The 17522-nt window shown below is 59.8% G+C and overlaps 2 protein-coding genes across 2 annotated transcripts; one reads left to right on the top strand and one right to left on the bottom strand.

Annotated features, from left to right (window-relative positions):
* Window positions 1-830: 830 nt before the first annotated feature.
* Window positions 831-4445, top strand: NRL (neural retina leucine zipper). Its single transcript, XM_038370154.2, has 3 exons — window positions 831-1130; window positions 2577-2971; window positions 3564-4445. The coding sequence occupies exons 1-3, from the start codon at window positions 1031-1033 to the stop codon at window positions 3894-3896; spliced, it is 828 nt and encodes a 275-aa protein (XP_038226082.2). The 5' UTR covers window positions 831-1030; the 3' UTR covers window positions 3897-4445.
* Window positions 4446-6922: 2477 nt separating this feature from the next.
* Window positions 6923-17522, bottom strand: CPNE6 (copine 6). Its single transcript, XM_038370149.2, has 17 exons — window positions 17278-17522; window positions 14610-14769; window positions 14063-14251; window positions 13395-13469; window positions 13026-13100; window positions 12789-12872; window positions 12486-12575; window positions 12222-12320; window positions 11862-11948; window positions 10488-10547; window positions 10254-10387; window positions 9789-9843; window positions 9650-9701; window positions 8077-8210; window positions 7743-7976; window positions 7450-7607; window positions 6923-7331 (listed from the first exon to the last, which is right to left on the bottom strand). The coding sequence occupies exons 2-16, from the start codon at window positions 14760-14762 to the stop codon at window positions 7494-7496; spliced, it is 1635 nt and encodes a 544-aa protein (XP_038226077.1). The 5' UTR covers window positions 14763-14769; window positions 17278-17522; the 3' UTR covers window positions 6923-7331; window positions 7450-7493.

Here is a 17522-nt window from a genome sequence, read left to right on the forward strand (position 1 = left end):
TCAGCCCCCTGCCCAGCTGCTGCCCCTCCCTCCCGGCCCTCAGCCCCCTGCCCCCCCCGCCCTCCCAGTGCCCCTCCCTCCCGGCCCTCAGCCCTCTACCCTGCAAATGCCCCTCATTTCTGACCTGCAGCCAGCCCAGCCCTGCTCCCCCCGCCCTGCCGATGCCCCTCACTCCCGCCCCACAGCCCCCCCCCGCCCAGCCGGTGCCCCTCCCTCCCGGCCCTCAGCCCCCTGCCCCCCCACCCTACCTGTGCCCCTCACTCCTGACCCATAGCCCACTGCCCCTGCACCTCACTCCCAACCCGCAGCCCCCTGCCCCCTCCATGCCCTGCCGGTGCCCCTCACTCCCGACCTGCAGCCCCCCGCTGTTGAAGCAGGGCGGTGTGGGGAGCGGGAGGGGGTTCAGGGCCGGATCCACTGTTCTGAGGGAGTTATGGGGCTGGGGAAGCAGAGGCTCGGGGTGGGGGGTTGTGTGGGGGGTGTTGTGAGGTGTCAGTGGGGCAGATAGGGCCAGAAGTGGGAGGGGGCATGTGGGGGAGAGGCTGAGTCATGGGGTGGGGAGGGGTGGGGATGTGGGGCTGGGTGTCTGAGGGAGATGGGAGGGGGTGGGGACAGAAAGGGGAGATGTGTGGGGAGGGGAGAAGTTATGGGGCTGGGGGTACCTGGTGGGGGAAGGGGGGTCTGGGGCTCGGCTTCGATGCGAGGGAGATGGTGAAGGGCGGTGGGAAGGAGGGGCTGGGCAGTATGTGGGGCTGGGGGGAAGGGGCACATCTGGGGGAAGGGGGGCTGGGCGCTGAGAGGCCTCGTGTCCCCCCCCATGTCGTCACTGGATTCTTGGCTAATCAGACCAGATTCCCCCCCGCCGTGACCCCGGCTGGGGGGGGTCAGGAGCCGTGGGGGAGGGGCGCTGTGGGAGGCACCCCCGTATCCCCCTCATTCCCTCCCCCCGCCCCCACATGCTAATGAGGCGGCTTCCCATTGGCCAGCGGCTAATGAGATGCGGGTGAGCTCAGCGCCCGGGGTTCTTTAAATGGGACCCCGGCGTCCGGGACTCCGCTGCGGCTCAGGGCAGGTCCCGTACGCCGGGGTTCCCCAGGGCGGCCCCTGGCGGCGGAGCGTGGCGCTGACAGGTGAGCGGGGGGGCGAGTTTGGGTGTCCGGGGCTCAGGGGCCCCCCAGTGGAGGAGGGACGGGTGAGGAGATGTGGAGGGATGGAGGAGGTGTGAAGGGATGGGGGTGTGCGAGGGAGGGATGGACGGGGGGTGGGACTGGGGGTACGGAGGTCTGGGGGGATGGGGGTGTGCGAGGGAGGGATGGACGGGGGGTGGGACTGGGGGGTACGGAGGTCTGGGGGGATGTGAGTGAGGTATGGATGGGGGGTGGGACTGGGGGTATGGAGGAGGTGTTGGGGATGGGGGTGTGGGAGGGATGGATGGAGGTGGGACTGGGGGTATGGAGGGGGGATGGGAGGGATGGATGGAGGTCTGGGGGTGTGCGAGGGAGGGATGGATGGGGGTGGGACTAGGGGTACAAAGGGGTCAGGGAGATGGAGGGGGCGTGTGGGGGGGACAAGGAGCTGTACAGGGGAAGGGGATGGGAATGCCTGTGAGAGGGAGAAATCGGGGGAGGGGGATGGTACCTGGGCTGGTCCATACGCAGGCGTCTGCTGCAGAGGGGCCTTGTGGAGCGTAAGCCTTGCTCTGCTCCCTCTGCGGTCTGTATAGCCCGGTCCTTACCCAGATGTGGGCCATATATGCACAGATGGCCCATGCAGACCTGTTCCTCTGTTAGCTAGAGGCAACTCATATAGAGCAAGGGACCCCATCAATGTTCCCTTTAATTTCTGTCAGGCTGTGTGTGCAAAAAATTTCTTCTGTGCAAATGTTTGTGCACACGGTGTTGTGCCGTGTGCATGGGGTTTAGGATCTGTGTGCCCATGTGCACAGCTTAGAGGGAACAGTGGATCCCATAATGCAAAGCCTGTGTGAATCCAGCCAAATCAGACCATACAGCAATCCAGTCCATATACAGTGCTGGTCCATATACAGCCATTGGTCTATAGGAGACAGGTCTGTATAGAGCAAAGATCCTATATTGGAGACATCCTTTTGCCCTGATACCTGGGTGGTTTCTTGGCTGTCTATATAGCTGGTGAATATACCGAATTGGTCCATATAGCCAGTCTAAGACTTAGCTGGTACCTATACCTGACCTATATAGAAAGCTGGTCTTTATCCCAGTCTCTAGACACAGCTTGTCCATATATTTGGTTTATAAAACCAGAAAGCTACTCTGTATAGATAGTCTGTAGACCTGGTCCATAGACAAAGCTGGTCTATGCAGAAAGTCAGTCCATAGACACAACTGGTCCATATAGCTCTTCTGTTTAGAAAGTTGGTCTGTATAGCCGGCCCATTGACAAAGCTGGTCCATATAACTGATCCACACAGAAAGCCAGATCCTTAGACAGCTGGTCCATATACCTGGCCCTTGGACACTGCCGGTCCATATAGAGTGGAGTGGGTCTGCTGTCCAGTCAGCCCTGGCCCCCTCACCTGTCTCTCTTCTCTCCCCCAGGTCTCATGCCCCACGACGCTGTCCCACCCAGGATGTCGGTGCCCCTAGCCGAGCTCCCCACCAGCCCCCTGGCCCTGGAATATCTCAACGATTTTGACCTGCTGAAGTTTGAGGTCAAGCGTGAGCTGACCGGCCCAATGGGCGGGGCCTCCCTGGGCCCCTCTCCCTGCAGCTCGGTGCCGCCGTCCCCCACGCTGAGCGAAGTGGGGATGGGGGATGGAGGGGACCCCAAGGCAGGGCTGGAGGAGCTCTGCTGGCTAGCAGCGCTGCACCAGCAGATGGCGGGGGGCGGGGAGGGGCTGGGGCTGAGCCCGGAGGAGGCAGTGGAGGCCCTGCTGGGGGGGGCGGCCGAGGGGGGGTTCTGCCCCGGGGGGCTACTCCAACCGCAACAGCAGGTGAGTTGTGGGGGCAGAGAAAAGGGGTGGGGAAGGTAGACAGGGAGTGGGTGATGAGAGGGGCAAGGCTGGAGAAGGGGATGCAAGGGGAAAGAGAGACACGAACACACACACTTGGGGGCACTGGCAGAGCTGGGGGGCAGGGCTGGGCTAGCAGGGGCTGCGGGTCGGGAGCGAGGGGCACAGGCAGGGTGGGGGGCAGGGCTGGGCTAGCAGGGGCTGCGGGTCGGGAGCGAGGGGCACAGGCAGGGTGGGGGGCAGGGCTGGGCTAGCAGGGGCTGCGGGTCGGGAGCGAGGGGCACTGGCAGGGTGGGGGGCAGGGCTGGGCTAGCAGGGGCTGCGGGTCGGGAGCGAGGGGCACAGGCAGGGTGGGGGCCAGGGCTGGGCTAGCAGGGGCTGCGGGTCGGGAGCGAGGGGCACTGGCAGGGGGGGGGGGTCCCAGGGCTGGGCTGGCAGGGGCTGTGGGTTGGGAGTGAGGGGCACAGGCAGGGTGGGGGGCAGGGCTGGGCTAGCGGGGGGCTGCGGGTCGGGAGCTAGGGGCTCCAGCTAGCCCCGTCCAGTCGATCCGGGGTAATTCCTGCCTCCCCCGCAGCTCCCGCCCCTCCGCGACCGGCTCTCGGACGAGCAACTGGTGGGCATGTCGGTGCGGGAGCTGAACCGGCGGCTGCGGGGCGTCGGCAAGGACGAGGTGCTGCGGCTGAAGCAGAAGCGGCGCACGTTGAAGAACCGCGGCTACGCCCAGTCCTGCCGCTTCAAGCGGGTCCAGCAGCGCCACGTGCTGGAGGCGGAGAAATCCCGGCTGGCCCGCGAGCTGGAGGCCCTGCGGGGGGAGCTGGCCCGGCTCGCCCGCGAGCGCGACCTCTACAAGGCCCACTGCGAGAAGCTGCTGCCCCAGCCCCCCTCGCCCTCCCAGTGCTTCCTCTGAGCCGCCCCCCGGGCGTGGGGCACGGACCCTGGGGGGGCGGCCAGCAGGGGCGCTGCTCTGCAGAGGACTCGGGGGTGTCTTTCCGCCTGTGGCCAGCAGGGGGCGCTGCTCTGCGGAGGACTGGGGGTGTCTTTCCGCCTGTGGCCAGCAGGGGGCGCTGCTCTGCGGAGGACTGGGGGTGTCTTTCCGCCTGTGGCCAGCAGGGGGAGCCCACGGGCTCAATGACGTCTCCACAGTCCCAGCGGTGTTACCCCCTTTTGCCACCAGGGGGAGTGTGACTGGGACTTCTGGGGGGAGCAGGGGATTGTGGGGGTGACTCTGGGGTTCTCCCTTCCTGCCTCCCGAGGGGAGCAAGTTGTAGGGGAAGGGAATTTTTTTGAGAGCCGGATCAACGTTTGTGTGGATTGTGATGGGGGGTGGTAGGTGGGGGGACCCTCCCTCTGACAATGGGAGTCTGGGGGGGGGGCTGGACTCACCTGTTGCATGCCGGCTATACCCACCGATGCTGCACCTTAAAAAGCAGCACCAGCAGCCAAGCACCCTGTGCACCCTACATTGCCTCCCCAGCTCCCCCAGAGCGACCCTCTGCATCCATAGCTGGCCACTTTCTGTACCCCAATATCAGCCTCCTGCACCCGAACAGGGGGGTGCACCAGCAAGCCCCTACACCCCACTACCAACATGTGCCCCCATACTGCCCTGCATCAGCAAGCCATCTCCTAGTCCCCCTATAATGAGCTTCAAGCCTCCCTGCTCCCCAATGCTGGAGGTGAGCTCAGACCTGCCCTGTACTCCCTTATGACGCCCTGAACCTCAGGATTGGAGTGCATCAGCCAAAGACCCCCCCATCCTCTCCCTACTGGACCACCAGCCCCACCCCGAGATCCACTCTCTATTGATGCCCTGCACCCCAACAGTGGGGTGCACCCACCAACCAGCCCCTCAGGAACCCCGAGTGCCCTGGGATCCCCTCAGCACAATAGCAGCCTCTAGGAGCCCCTGTGACCCCCCAGCAAGCACCCAGAACTCGGCGGGCCCAAGCACCGTCGGAGTCTAGGGGCGGGGCTTGTGGGGGGTCCCTGCGCCCCCTGCTGGAGGCGCACGGCCCTGCCCTGGGTGTGGGGGGGAGTTAGTTTTTTAGCCCCCCACATTCTGCTTTACTCTCTGAAGTCCCCCCCCACACCCCATGGGTGCTGCTACCCCCTTACTATCCAGCTCCAGGAGACGGGCTGTCTGCGGAGCCCCGCCCCCGGGGCGGAGCTTGTGGGGGCACAAGGGGCGGGGCCAGAGCAGTTGCTCCTTTAGCAGCTTTCCAAAGACGTTGTAGAATAAACATCACCGGACCCCACCGAGCCCGGCGCCGGCAGTTCTTATGGGCTGGGGGGCGGAGCCTAGAGAGGGGGCGTGGTCTAGGGAAGCCCCACCCCTTGGGCGTATCAGCCCCGCCCCCAATCCCCCTGTCACGCAACATCCTCTCCCAGAGGAAGATACCAGCTCTGGGCAGCAGGTGGCCCGAGGATTCCGGGGGGGGGGCAGGGAGCCAGGACTCCTGGGTTCTGGCCCTGGTTCGGGGAGCGGGGGGCTGGTGGTTAGAGGAGTGGGGTGCAGGGCGTCTCGCCCCCCACGAGTTCCCGCTGTGCAGTGAGGGGGGCGCTCTTGTTCTCTGCCAGCTGTAAGGGGGTGGGGGGAGGAGGACTCGGCCACGCCCCTAGAGCGGGAAATTCATTCTTCCCCCCCCCCGCCCCCGGAGACTAGAAAACCAGCAGCTGCTGGGAAGTCACAACAGCCTGTAATTACCGCATGGAACGGGATTAAACCTTGAAGGGCCGCAGCCCCCCCAGCCCTGCCGGTGCCCCCGACCCACAGCCCCTGCCAGCCCTCGCCCTGCCGGTGCCCCTCACCCCCGACCCGCAGCCCCTGCCAGCCCAGCCCTGGGCTCCCCACCCCCAGCGCTGCAGAAGGCTGGCGCAATCATCTCTGTGCCAAGGGTGGCCTTAGCTCATGGCTGGCTCCATGCCTGGGTTTGCTGAGGAAGCCAGAGCTGGTTCCTGGCTCCGGTTGCCCGCACGGCCGCCGAGCGGAAACCATCCCCCCGGCCGGTGGGTCTAGGCAGCCCCGACCTGGGAGAAGACGGGGCAGCGCACCCCAGGCAGGAGCCGCATGAGGAGCTCACCAGCCCCGGCCCTTCCCTGTGTGAATTCCTGGCTGGCCCCCAGAACAGGCCGTCTCAGGGCTGGCGAACCCCCCGCGCCCCTCGGTCAATCGTACCGTCAGTTCAATAGATGCCCTGGTCAAAATCTGCCCCTTGGGTCCACTGTGAAGCCGTCCAGCTTCTGTGGCCAGCCATGTCTCATGCTAAATTGGTGCCTGACTGAGACGGGAAAGAACCTGTTTTTGTTACCCACTTTGGTCCCAAGAGATGGGGATCAAATCCCCCTTCGCCTTCTCTTTGTTCAACCGTAGCTGTCGGGGCCCAGCATCTCCCTGCTCAGCTGATTGGCCGCTGCGCCCCCAAATCTTTGACCACGGAGCTTCCCCCCCTCCCCGTAGAGGGCGCTGGGTTTAGCACTACAGCCCCAGTGGTCTCCAGAGAGTGCTCTCCAGGGCCCCCAGCTCTGGGGGTGTCAGGGGAGCCCCACAGGGCTGGGGGGGAGGGCCACGGGGGTGTTCGTTGGGGGCTGGGGGGCAGCCAGAAGGGCAGTCGGGGGATGGACGGCGTGGCTCAGGCCTTGGAGTCTTGCTTGTAAACGCGGACGAGCTGTGGCAAAGGGATAGCTCCCTCCCTTCCTCCATCCATCCCTTTCCCCACCCCTCCCTCCTTCCATTTATCCATCCCCTACCCCACCCTTCCCTCCCTGCCTGTGTCCTCTATCCACCCAGCCCCTCATGCAACTAAGCTGTCCCCCCAGCCCCACACCGTGGCACATCCCACCCCACAGCACGGTGGTCTCTGTCCAGTCCCTGCCCCCCTCTCCCAGCCCCACTGAGCGAGGTCACCAATCAATGAACGTCCCAGGCGGAGAATGGGGTGTTCATAGGGGTGGCTTTATTGAGGGATCTGAGACACACTGCTCTGGGGGTGGGGTGGGGGTCACCACTGGGGGAGGGAGGGGCAGCTTGGGATGTGGGAGGACCAGGGTATGGGGGGATTCGGGTGGAGGGGTCAGAGGATTAGGGGCAATCAGGGTGGGATGGTGGGATCTGGGTACAGGATTTGTGGGGAGTCACTCCAGGTATGAAGTTAGAGGCCTGAGAACAATGGGGCCAATGGGGGCCGCGGTGGTGGTGGGGGGGGTCAGGTCCAGCCTTCACACTCAGTCAGGGGAGGGCACCATAGGGCTGGGAGCCCCTCACCCTGCGTCGGTCCTCGGAGCCCCTGGGGGGCAGGTCCAGGAGAAAAGGCCGAAGGTCGGCAGAGGTAAAGGACAGAGGTACCTGGGGGAGAGATGGGGGCAGGATGTAGGGAAGGAGAAAGACAGGAAGGAGGAGAGATAGATTATTGGAAAAGAGCCACTGCCCGGGCCCTGCCCCTTTGGGACAAGGGGGCACTTACCCAGGGGGACCGTGGGTCAGGCTGTGGGTCGGGCCCCGGGGCTCTCACTGGGGCCGAGGAGTTCGGGGGCTGGGGACGATGCCACGGCTGCCATAAAACTCCACCACCTGGTTGGGGACCTCGGCCAGCACGCACTTGGCCAGCGCTGCCGGCGGGGCCTGGGGAGAGAGATGGAGGGAGTGAGGCAGAGCTGGACGGAGGAAGGGAGCGTCGAGGAGCCGGACGGAGGGGGGCGGACGGAGGGAACGAGCGTCGAGGAGCCGGACGGAGGGGGCCCCCCGTCTCCCACTCACCTTCTTGAACTCGCGGAAAGGCACAAACTGGACGATGTTGCGGGCGGCCCGCTCCCCCTCGGTCTCCTGGGTCCCATCCTCCTCGTCCAGCGCCCGCATGTCGGAGAAGTCGGTGTTCCCCACCCCCACAATGATGATGGAGACGGGCAGGCGCGAGGCTCGGATGACAGCTTCCCGTGTGGCCGGCATGTCACTCAGCACCCCGTCCGTCAGCACCAGCAGCACCCGGTACCGCTGGGGAGAAGGGGGAGGTCGGTGCTGAGGACCTCAAACTCCCTCTGCGTCCAGCCCCCTCCAGCCCCCCTCCCTCTCTCCTTCTGCACTTCCCCCTCACCATGGGAGGCCCGCTGCCCTCTTCCTCGCTGGCGGGGGCCAGCACCCGGTTGATGATGGGGGCCAGGTTGGTGGGGCCGTAGAGCTGGATTTGGGGCAGGCACCGCTTGTAGGCCTCGATCACCCCCGAGATCCCTGCTGGGGGGAGAGATGCTCAGGAGTCTGGAGTTCTCTCCCCTGCTCGGGGAAGGGGGTGGGGTCTAATAGTTGGAGCGGGGGAGGGCTGGGAGCCGGGACTCCTGGGTTCTGTCCCTGGCTCTGGGAGGGGCGGGAGGTCTAGTGGTTACAGCAGAGGGGGGTTGGGAGCCAGAACTCCTGGGTTCGGTCCCCTTGTGATGTTATTGACATAATCTGGGACAGTAGAGATCATTGTTGTAACCGAGGTCCTGTAGTGGCACCAAATCTTGTATAAAGGGGGTCAAATGAGGTGTCTCAGACGAGGTGATGGTTTGCTGGTTCTGATTGTGCTGTCTATATGTGGGTATCATTTTTGTAGTTGAAGTTATGAATATTGGCTCTATACTGTCTGTAGTTCAAACTTGTGCTATTCTTCTGGGTGACACCCCAGACAAGTTGGTGTCCGCTCTGCCTAGCCTGCTGGATGGCCCATTAAGGACCATCAGCGATACAGCTGACCCATTGAGAGAAGGCAACACGCCTGGGGACTCAGCAAGGTATGGAGGGACTTGCCCATGCGACTCCAAACTCCATTTTGCTGTAATTTTCCACAGTGAGAACAAAGAGGGGTCCTTCCACCTGGAAAAGACTAGAAAAGACTGATGCCTCGTCTCCATCTGGTCTTCAGTCCTGATTCTTGCCTCTGGAGGGACTTTGCTCCACTGAAGCTCTGACCCAAGGACTGAAAGACCCATCCCAGCTGGGGACGTGCTCCAGAGACTTGATTTGAACCTGCAGTTTATTCCATCACTGCTACAAGCCTGAACCAAGAACTTTGCCATCACTGTATGTAATTGATTCCATTTAACCAATTTTAGCTCTCATCTCTATCTTTTTCCTTTTATGAATAAACCTTTAGATTTTAGATTCTAAAGGATGGGCAGCAGCGTGATTTGTGGGTAAGATCTGATTAGTATATTGACCTGGGTCTGGGGCTTGGTCCTTTGGGATTGAGAGAACCTTTTTTCTTTTACTGGGGTATTGCTTTTCATAACCATCTGTCCCCATAACAAGTGGCACTGGTGGGGATACTGGGAAACTGGAGTGTCTAAGGAAATTGCTTGTGTGACTTGTGGTTAGCCAGTGGGGTAAAACCAAAGTCCTCTTTGTCTGGCTGGTTTGGTTTGCCTTGGTGTGCAAAGGAACCCCAGCCTTGGGCTGTAACTGCCCTGCTTTGAGTAATTTGTCCTGAATTGGCACTTGCAGTTGGGTCCCACCAGAACCAGCATCATTACACCCTGGCTCTCGGAGGGGAGTGGGGTCTGGTGGTTAGAGCTGAGGGGGGCTGGGAGCCAGGACTCCTGGGTTCATCTCGGTCAGGGGTCTGTTAAGCATTGTTGAGCATTGCCTAGGTTAATGAATGACACTCGCTAACGAAGAGAGAGAGATTCTCCTACGTTCACACTCCGGGTTGTCTGGGTCGAAGTTGATGGCAAAATCATGGGAGACCTGAGAAAAGAGGAGACACTGGCTCAGAGAGAGGGCAAACGCCGCCTCCCCGATCTACTCCCCCACCCCCAGCTTCCTGAAATGTACCTCGTAGTTTGGGGGGATCCGTGCCCCAAATCCAAAGGCTGGAAACTTCTTGTCGCTGGAAGAGAGAGAGAGACGGGGGGTGGGTGGGGGTCAAGCCAATGAACCCTGAACAGCAAATGGGACCCAGGAGTCCAGGATGGCAGTGCAAGGCTCCCAGCTCCAGGGATATAACTTGAGATAGCAAAACCCTATTGCAAAGGACTGTGGGTAACTTGCTACCACGGGTCTCCAGAGCAAAGGACTGTGGGTAATTTGCTGCTGCAAAGGATTATGGGTAGTTTATGAGAACAGAGATTCTTGTGGTAAACACAGACTAGCTTTCTGTGGGTAGTTGGCAAGACCAGGATTCTGGGGCAATGCATGCTGGGTAATTTGCTGTTGGGGGCGGGGCGGGGGAGAGCCCAGGATGGAACCCAGGCATCCGGGATGGCCATGCAGGGTCTCTGCCCTAAGGGGCGCTGTTACCTGTCATAATCCTGGCAGATCTCACCCACGGCTGACAGCGCTTTGAGGTATTCGTTGGGCTCCTTGGGGTTGATGAAATGCAGGGAGTGTTCGCTGCGTGGGTCACCGTTGGAAGCCGTGAAGTCAATCGCCACCTGCAGGGAAACAGAGGGGCAGCCCCTCCGGGGTTAGAGGACGGGGTTCATGCCCCAGTCTGAGCTCTCCCCGCCCCACCAGTGGGCCCAGCTGCCTCACCGTGAAGTAGATCTGCAGTCCGCCCATGATGTAATCCAGAAACGTGTGAACCTTCTCCACCTGCCCGGAGAGGGGGAAATAATATTAGCGGCAATCAGTGAGGATTCATAATGAGGCATTAACAGTGAGCGATAATGAGCCGTTCATCGCAGAGATGTGGCAACATCGGGTGGAAGGGACCTCACTGACTCCAGCCCCCTGGTGCTGAGGCAAGACCATGTCACCCGAGCCCAGCCCTGACGGGTCTTTGTCCACCTGGGTCTTCCAAACCTCCAACGTTGGGGCTTCCCCAACCTCCCTTGGATGCTCAACTCCCCCAAGAGTTCGGGAGTTTCTCCTAATGTCCAACCTCACTCTCCCTTGCTGCGGGATAAGCCCCGGGACGTCTGGTCCTGCCATCCACAGAAAACAATGGATCCCCGTCCTCTTCAGAACGGCCCTTCACCCATTAGAGCCTGTCAGCGGGTTCCCCCCTCGATCTTCTGTAGACCAGACATGCCCAGCTGGTTTTAACCTTCCCTCCTAGATCAGATTTTTCTAACCCTTTGATCACTGTTTGTTGCTCTTCTCTGGACTCCCTCCAATTTCTCTACATCTCCCCTGAAACGTGGTGCCCAGAGCTGGACACAATATTCTGCTGAAGCCTCATCAGTGCCAAGCAGAAGGAGATAATTATCTCCCATGCCTGACGCACGCCCCTCCCATTAGCATGCCCCTTTCTCCTAACTGCGCCACATGGTTGGCTCATCTTCCATCTGGGAGCCGCTCGAACCCCCAGCGCCTTCCCCGCTTTGCCGTCTGAGTTTTCCTTCCCAAGGGAAGTACTTTGCACTTGCCTTCATTGAATTTCATCCCGCTGGTTTCAGACCAATTCTCCACTTAGTCAAGGTCACTTTTGATTGCTAACCCTGCCCTCTAAAGTGCTGGCAACCCCGCCCAGCTTGCTGGCATCCACAGATCTCATAAGCCTCCTCTCCACTCCATTAGCCAAGTTGTTAACGACAATATTGACTAGGACCGGACCCGGGACTGACCCTTGCGGGATACATCCAGCAAGCCACTGATAGTGATAACTACTGTCGCCCGGTGCTCAGTGATAATTAATAATGCTAATTAATTGAAGTAGAAAGGTAAAAACTCACAACCGGTTAATCACACAGACAAATCATTAATGCAGAACAATAATTAGTTACAATAATGAAGTGGGCCACAGTTATTAATAAAACAGAGTCAATTACTTATTGACGAAGGTATGGAAGTATTTAGTGGCTTGACAAGGTTGCACAGCGAGTCTGTGGTAAAGCAATGAATTGGACCCAGGAGTCCTGCTCCCCAGGCACTGCCCGCAGAACCATCCTTCACCCCCTCACTCACCTTGCACTGGGTCAGAACCACCGTGCCGGAGTTAGTGTAGTGTTTCTTCTTCTCCTGGTACTTTGGGTTGATGCACTCAAACTCCATCTGCCCAGCGATAGGGAAAGCGTGTGTGGGAGGGAGTCAGATCTGTGCCTTCCAATTCTCACCTGCTCCAGTGCTGGGGAGAGAACCCAAGAGTCCTGGCTTCCAGGCCCACCCCCCTCAAGCCACTCAACCCCACTCCCTTACCAGAGCTGGGGATGGAACCCAGGAGTCCTGGCTCCTAGTCCCCTCCTACTCTAACCCACCAGACCCCACTCCCCTCTCAGAACCAGGAAGAGAACCCAGGAGTCCTGGCTCCCACCCCACCCTCTATACCTCTTTCCCTGAGGAAACCTCCTGCATTTCACGGAAGGTTGTCGTGAATTCACCGATGTAATCGTGTTTCCCACTGGAGTTATAGTCGTAAACGACACACTGGAAGAAAAGAGAGATGGAGTGATAGTGTGAGAGACCCCCTCATCCCCTTCCAGAGCCAGGATAGAACCCAGGAGTCCTGGCTCCCAGCCCCTCCTGCTCTAACCACTGGACCCCGTTTCCCTCCCAGAGCCGGAGGGAGAACCCAGGCATCTGGGCACTCACCCGTATGGTCTTGTCTGGGTCGCAGCTGCACAGCGAGTGGAGGGAGAGGCGGAAGGGTTCCCAGCTGGGGCTGAGGTTGTTATTTATCACCTGGCGGGGAGGAGGGGGGGTTAGCTGGGTGAATATGGGTCTCTACCACCCACTCCACCTTGCCGCCCCATCCCCAACCTGGCACCACCCCGCCCCCCTCCCTTCACTCCCTCTCCCACCCTACCCCCCACTGCCTCCAGACAACCTCCCTGCCAGCTGCCCAGCTTCCTCTCCCCCCTGAAACCGCAGTTTTCCCTTGCCCCAGCCCCTCACCTCCGTCCTCATCACCAGCTGCTCCATGTTGTTACTGTTCACCTTGTAGATTTCCAGGAAAGGGTCAGACTTGCTGAAGAGATCCTACAGCGAGGGAGAGAGAGAATCTGCCCCAGGACTCCTGGGTTCCAGGCCAGCTCTGGGAGGGGAGTGGGGTCTGGTGGGTTGGAGCAGAGGGGGCTGGGAGCCAGGACTCCTGGGTTCTCTGGGCAGGGGAAGGGAAACTCTCTCTCTTACCTTGTTGTCCAGCTTCTGAGCCCGGAACTCAAGCTGCACAAAGTCGTTGGTACTAGTGACCTCTTCTGCTTCAATCTGGGTGGAAGAGACATGGATGGACCCAACAAGAGACACAAGAGACCCACGGGCAGAGCCTGGAGAACCCTGTTATGCTGATACACAAGCCGCTGCTGCCCTAGTCCCACCTCTCACTAACCATACACCGACTCTGTTCTACCTAGCCACTAAACCCCACTCCCCTCCCAGAGCTGTGGACAGAACCCAGGAGTCCTGGCTGCTAGCCCCCCCTCCCACTCTAACCTACTAGTTCTCTTCTCTCCGGCTCTCTCTGGGGGTATCTCTCTCATCCCAGCCCAGTAGCTCTCCTACCGTGATGGTGGATTTTCCTGCAGTCTTCCCAGTCTTGAGTAGCAGCGGCTTGGTGACCTTGGTCTGGGACATGATCTGCCATGGGGGAGAGAGGACAGGCGGAGCTCGGGGGATACAGAGCAAGAAGGGTGGAGAGCAGGATAGAGGGGATGCATAGAAGGGGCACTCACGGGTTTTGCCTTCGGGCTGTGGCACCAGTTGGTTGGGGTTATGAGGAAGTTGGGGGTGGTTAGGGTTAAGTGAGAAGTTAAGGTTGGGGGCACCGTGCACAGGGATTAGTGGCTAAGATTTGATATGTGGCAGGCATCACCATGTATCCCAGGGTTAGTGTTGGGTTATGGTAAGCAAGGGCATATCCCACCTCAACTCAAGGCCCAGGGGTAGAGCTAGAGGTTATGGTCATCACGGGGTGTATCACGCATCCACTCCTGTCCCAGGTTAGGTTTAGGTTAGGGTTATCTGGGGGTATACCCCATGTCCCAAGGGTTAGGGTTATCTGGGGGTTTACCCCATGTCCCCAGGGTTAGGTTTAGGGCTAGGGTTATGTGGAGGTTTACCCCATGTCCCCAGGGTTAGGTTTAGGGTTAGGGTTATCTGGGGGTTTACCCCATGTCCCAAGGGTTGGGTTTAAGGCTAGGGTTATCTGGGGGTTTATTCCGTATCCCCACCTGGCCCAGGGAGCACTCGGCCTCCCCCAGGAGGGCATCATCCTGGAACCCCGCACCCTCAGCGCCCTTGGCGCTGGCATCGTAGACTTCGAAGCACAGCGTCTGCATCTCCTCGAAGAAGTAGTCCAGTGGGAAGATGTGGGAGAAGACGGGGTTCAGGCTGCAGTGCATGATCTCAGAGCGCCCCACCTGGGGGTAGGGGACAGGGTTCAGGAGGAGATTCAGCAGGGAGCAGGGGATCTGAGGAAGAGGGGGCACTAGGGTTTGGGGGGGCACCCCCTTTGGAGGATGATGGGATGGTGGCTTAAGGGGCTACGTCCCCTATCTGGGGGAGAGAGTTTTGGGGGCCAAGAGGTGGAAGCCCAAAGCAGAGAAAAGTGGGGGAGAGGGACACCTCAGAAATTGAGGGGCACCATGGGGATCCCCCAATTTCCCCTGGGTGAGAATGGGGGACTGTGGGGCAGCCCAAGGGGGAGGGTTCCTGGGGCAGGGGATGATCAGGAGACTGGTGGAGGGGATCCCCATCCACCCCTTGCCAACCTCATACCTCGCTCCACTCCCCCTCGCTGAGCTGCTTCAGCACCACGCAGGGGTTCGGGTTGGTCGGGGTGTCCCGGTCCAGGAGGTTCCAGCATGAGACCCGGAGCTCAACCCGCGAGGCCCCCAGGGCCACTGGCTGGGACTTGCCCACTTCTGACATGGTGGGTCTGGAAGGGAGAGAAGGGACATGTGGCAGGCGAGATGGGTGGGAGATGCACACAGGGCTAAATAGATTCTGCAGCTTGTGGGTGGATGGAAGGATGGACAGCGGCTGTGGATGAGGGTTTGGATGGGTAGATGGATGGACGGGGTTGTGGGTGGATGGATGGATGAAAGGAGGGGGGGTTTTGGATGGGTGGCTGGATAGGGGTTAGAGGTGGGTGAGTGGACGGGGTTGTGGGTGGGTGGATGGATGAAAGGAGCAGGGTTTTGGTGGGTGGATGAGTAGCAGCCGTGTTAGTCTGTATTCGCAAAAAGAAAAGGAGGACTTGTGGCACCTTAGAGACTAACAAATTTATTTGAGCATAAGCTTTCGTGAGCTACAGCTTATTCTCAAATAAAAGGGAGCTGCTTGCATCACTGAGAGGTATCAATGGATGAAGTGAGCTGTAGCTCACGAAAGCTTATACTCAAATACATTTGTTAGTCTCTAAGGTGCCACAAGTCCTCCTTTTCTTTTTGGTGGGTGGATGGATGAGGGTGAGAGGTGGGTGGGTGGGTGGATTAAGATGTGGCTGGCTGGGGGTTAGAGCTGGATGGATGGATGGAGGGGGGTTTGGGTGGGTGGGTGGATGAAGAGGTGGGTGGCTGGGGTTAGAGCTGGGTGGGTGGGTGGGTGGAGGGAGGTTTGGGTGGGTGGATGGATGAAGAGGTGGGTGGCTGGGGTTAGAGCTGGGTGGGTGGATGGATGGATGGGGTTGTGGGTGGGTGGATGAGGGGGGTTCGGGTGGGTGTATGGGTGAGGAGATGAATGGAGGGGGGTTTTTGGGAGGATAGCAAGACAGCAAGAGCATCCCCCTCCAGAGAGATTTAAATCACAGCAGGGAGTGTAATTGAGAGCGAGGGGGCAGGGATGGGGTGAGTGGTGTGGGGGCACCGGCAGGGCTGGGGGGCAGGAGTGAGGGGCACCGGCAGGGAGGGAAGCACCTGTCCGGAGACATTTCTGCCCCATCAGCACCAGCTGGAGGATTTGGGGCCTGCGGGTCCCTGGCTCAGGGCTGGGATGTGACTCAGGTTGGCTCAGACAATCCAGGAGCCATGGGGCTGGGGGAGCCCGGGGCTGGGCCAGCAGGGGCTGCGGGTCGGGAGTGAGGGGCACTATCTGTGTGTGTGTGTTGTGTTGTGTGGTGTGTATCTGAACTAAATTGGTGTTGTGTTTCCTCCTCTCTCCTGTGTGTCAGGCCTGTGCGTTATGCAGTGCTCCACAGACCCTTCCACACACCACTACTCAATGTTGTGTTGCTGCCCCACCCATGTGTGTGTGTGTGTGTGTGTATAAATTCCCCCACCTCCCATTGTGGGTCACCCCGACACAACAAACTTCTCAATTCACCCAGCAATGATTTGGGGTTCAGATCCGCCAGCTCCACTTTTCCTGCCCCCCAAAACCCAGAGCTCCTCTGCCAAATCCTCCCCCAGGGCACACAAGTTGTGTTAAAATAACACAATGGGCAGAAAATCTGGACTGGGATCACAGTGGAAATGGAGAAGCATAATTCTCACTTTGATTATTTTTAATCTTTCCCTGGGATTTGGGGGCAGGGGGTGGGGGGTCCCAGTGTGTTGGGAGGGGAGTTGGGGGAGAGGGTTTGGGGAGATGTAACACAACCGGGGCTAACCACAAACAACATAACAAACAGGGCATGCTTAGAGCGTGTAGACACACAACAGGGACACACAACGCCAACACAACACACACAGGCACAACACTGATACACATCACATCAGCACCACACTGACACACAACCGGGACACATGATGTCAAGACACAACATGCAGACACAACACTGATGCACAACACACCAGCACAACACTGATGCACAACTGGGACATATAATGTTGAGACACACCACACCGGCACAACGCTGATACACAACACACAGTACAGCAGTGACACACCACAGGGCCACACAACACGCACACAATGACACACTGGCTCATCTAACCCAGGGCTATGTTGGCTCCTCCATCCCTCAGCTGTGGGCCTGGAAGAAGGCATTAGACTTGAGCAGAGTCCTCTGGGTGTGTCCTTCTGCCTTGAAATCTACAACACTCAGGGCAGGGACACACACACACACACAGAAAAACACCACAACATGCAACGTAGGAATAGACAGACATACAACAAGTACACACACAAATCTACGACCTCGTGTATGGATGGACACACTAAGAAACAACACCCAGTGTAGGGATGCACACTCACAACAGGGACACACACACACAACACCGAGTGTAGGGGGACACACACACACACGCACACCCAGACAACACCCAGTGTAGGGATGGACATGCACAGCATAGACATATGCACACAACACCCTAGGGACACACACCGCACAAGGAGACACACACACACACACACACAGACACACAGACAGCTGCAGATAGGGGTTGGGGGGGTTAAGGTTTGGGGGGTGCCAGGCAGAGGCGGAAGAAGGGAACGCGGCACGTACCTGGGTGAAGGTGTGGACAGCGGCCTGGCTGCCTCCTCCTGCGGCCTCTGCCACCGGCTTCCCCGCCCTCCTCCGGCTCTGTCACACTCCCTCCTTCCCCGCCCTCCTCCTCTCCCTCTTCTACCCTCCCTCCTTCCCCGCCCTCCTCCGGCTGCTTCACTCCCTGGCTCCTGAGCGGAGAAATGTCTCCTTCACTGACCCTGGCACACTCCGCCTCTCTGCTGGTCTCTGCTTCGCTCCCTCCT

Source organism: Dermochelys coriacea, chromosome 13 (genome assembly GCF_009764565.3).
Source record: "Dermochelys coriacea isolate rDerCor1 chromosome 13, rDerCor1.pri.v4, whole genome shotgun sequence".
In the NCBI taxonomy this organism is placed as follows: Eukaryota; Metazoa; Chordata; order Testudines; family Dermochelyidae; genus Dermochelys; species Dermochelys coriacea.

Coding starts and splice junctions, on each gene's coding strand:
- NRL (XM_038370154.2), top strand. CDS start 1,031: ATGGGACCCCGGCGTCCGGGACTCCGCTGCGGCTCAGGGCAGGTCCCG. Junction 1,131..2,576: donor GCGGAGCGTGGCGCTGACAG/GTGAGCGGGGGG, acceptor TCTCTCCCCCAG/GTCTCATGCCCCACGACGCT. Junction 2,972..3,563: donor TACTCCAACCGCAACAGCAG/GTGAGTTGTGGG, acceptor CCTCCCCCGCAG/CTCCCGCCCCTCCGCGACCG.
- CPNE6 (XM_038370149.2), bottom strand. CDS start 14,762: ATGTCAGAAGTGGGCAAGTCCCAGCCAGTGGCCCTGGGGGCCTCGCGG. Junction 13,470..14,062: donor CCGAGTGCTCCCTGGGCCAG/GTGGGGATACGG, acceptor CCCCCATGGCAG/ATCATGTCCCAGACCAAGGT. Junction 7,608..7,742: donor CTTTCCGCGAGTTCAAGAAG/GTGAGTGGGAGA, acceptor CTCTCTCCCCAG/GCCCCGCCGGCAGCGCTGGC.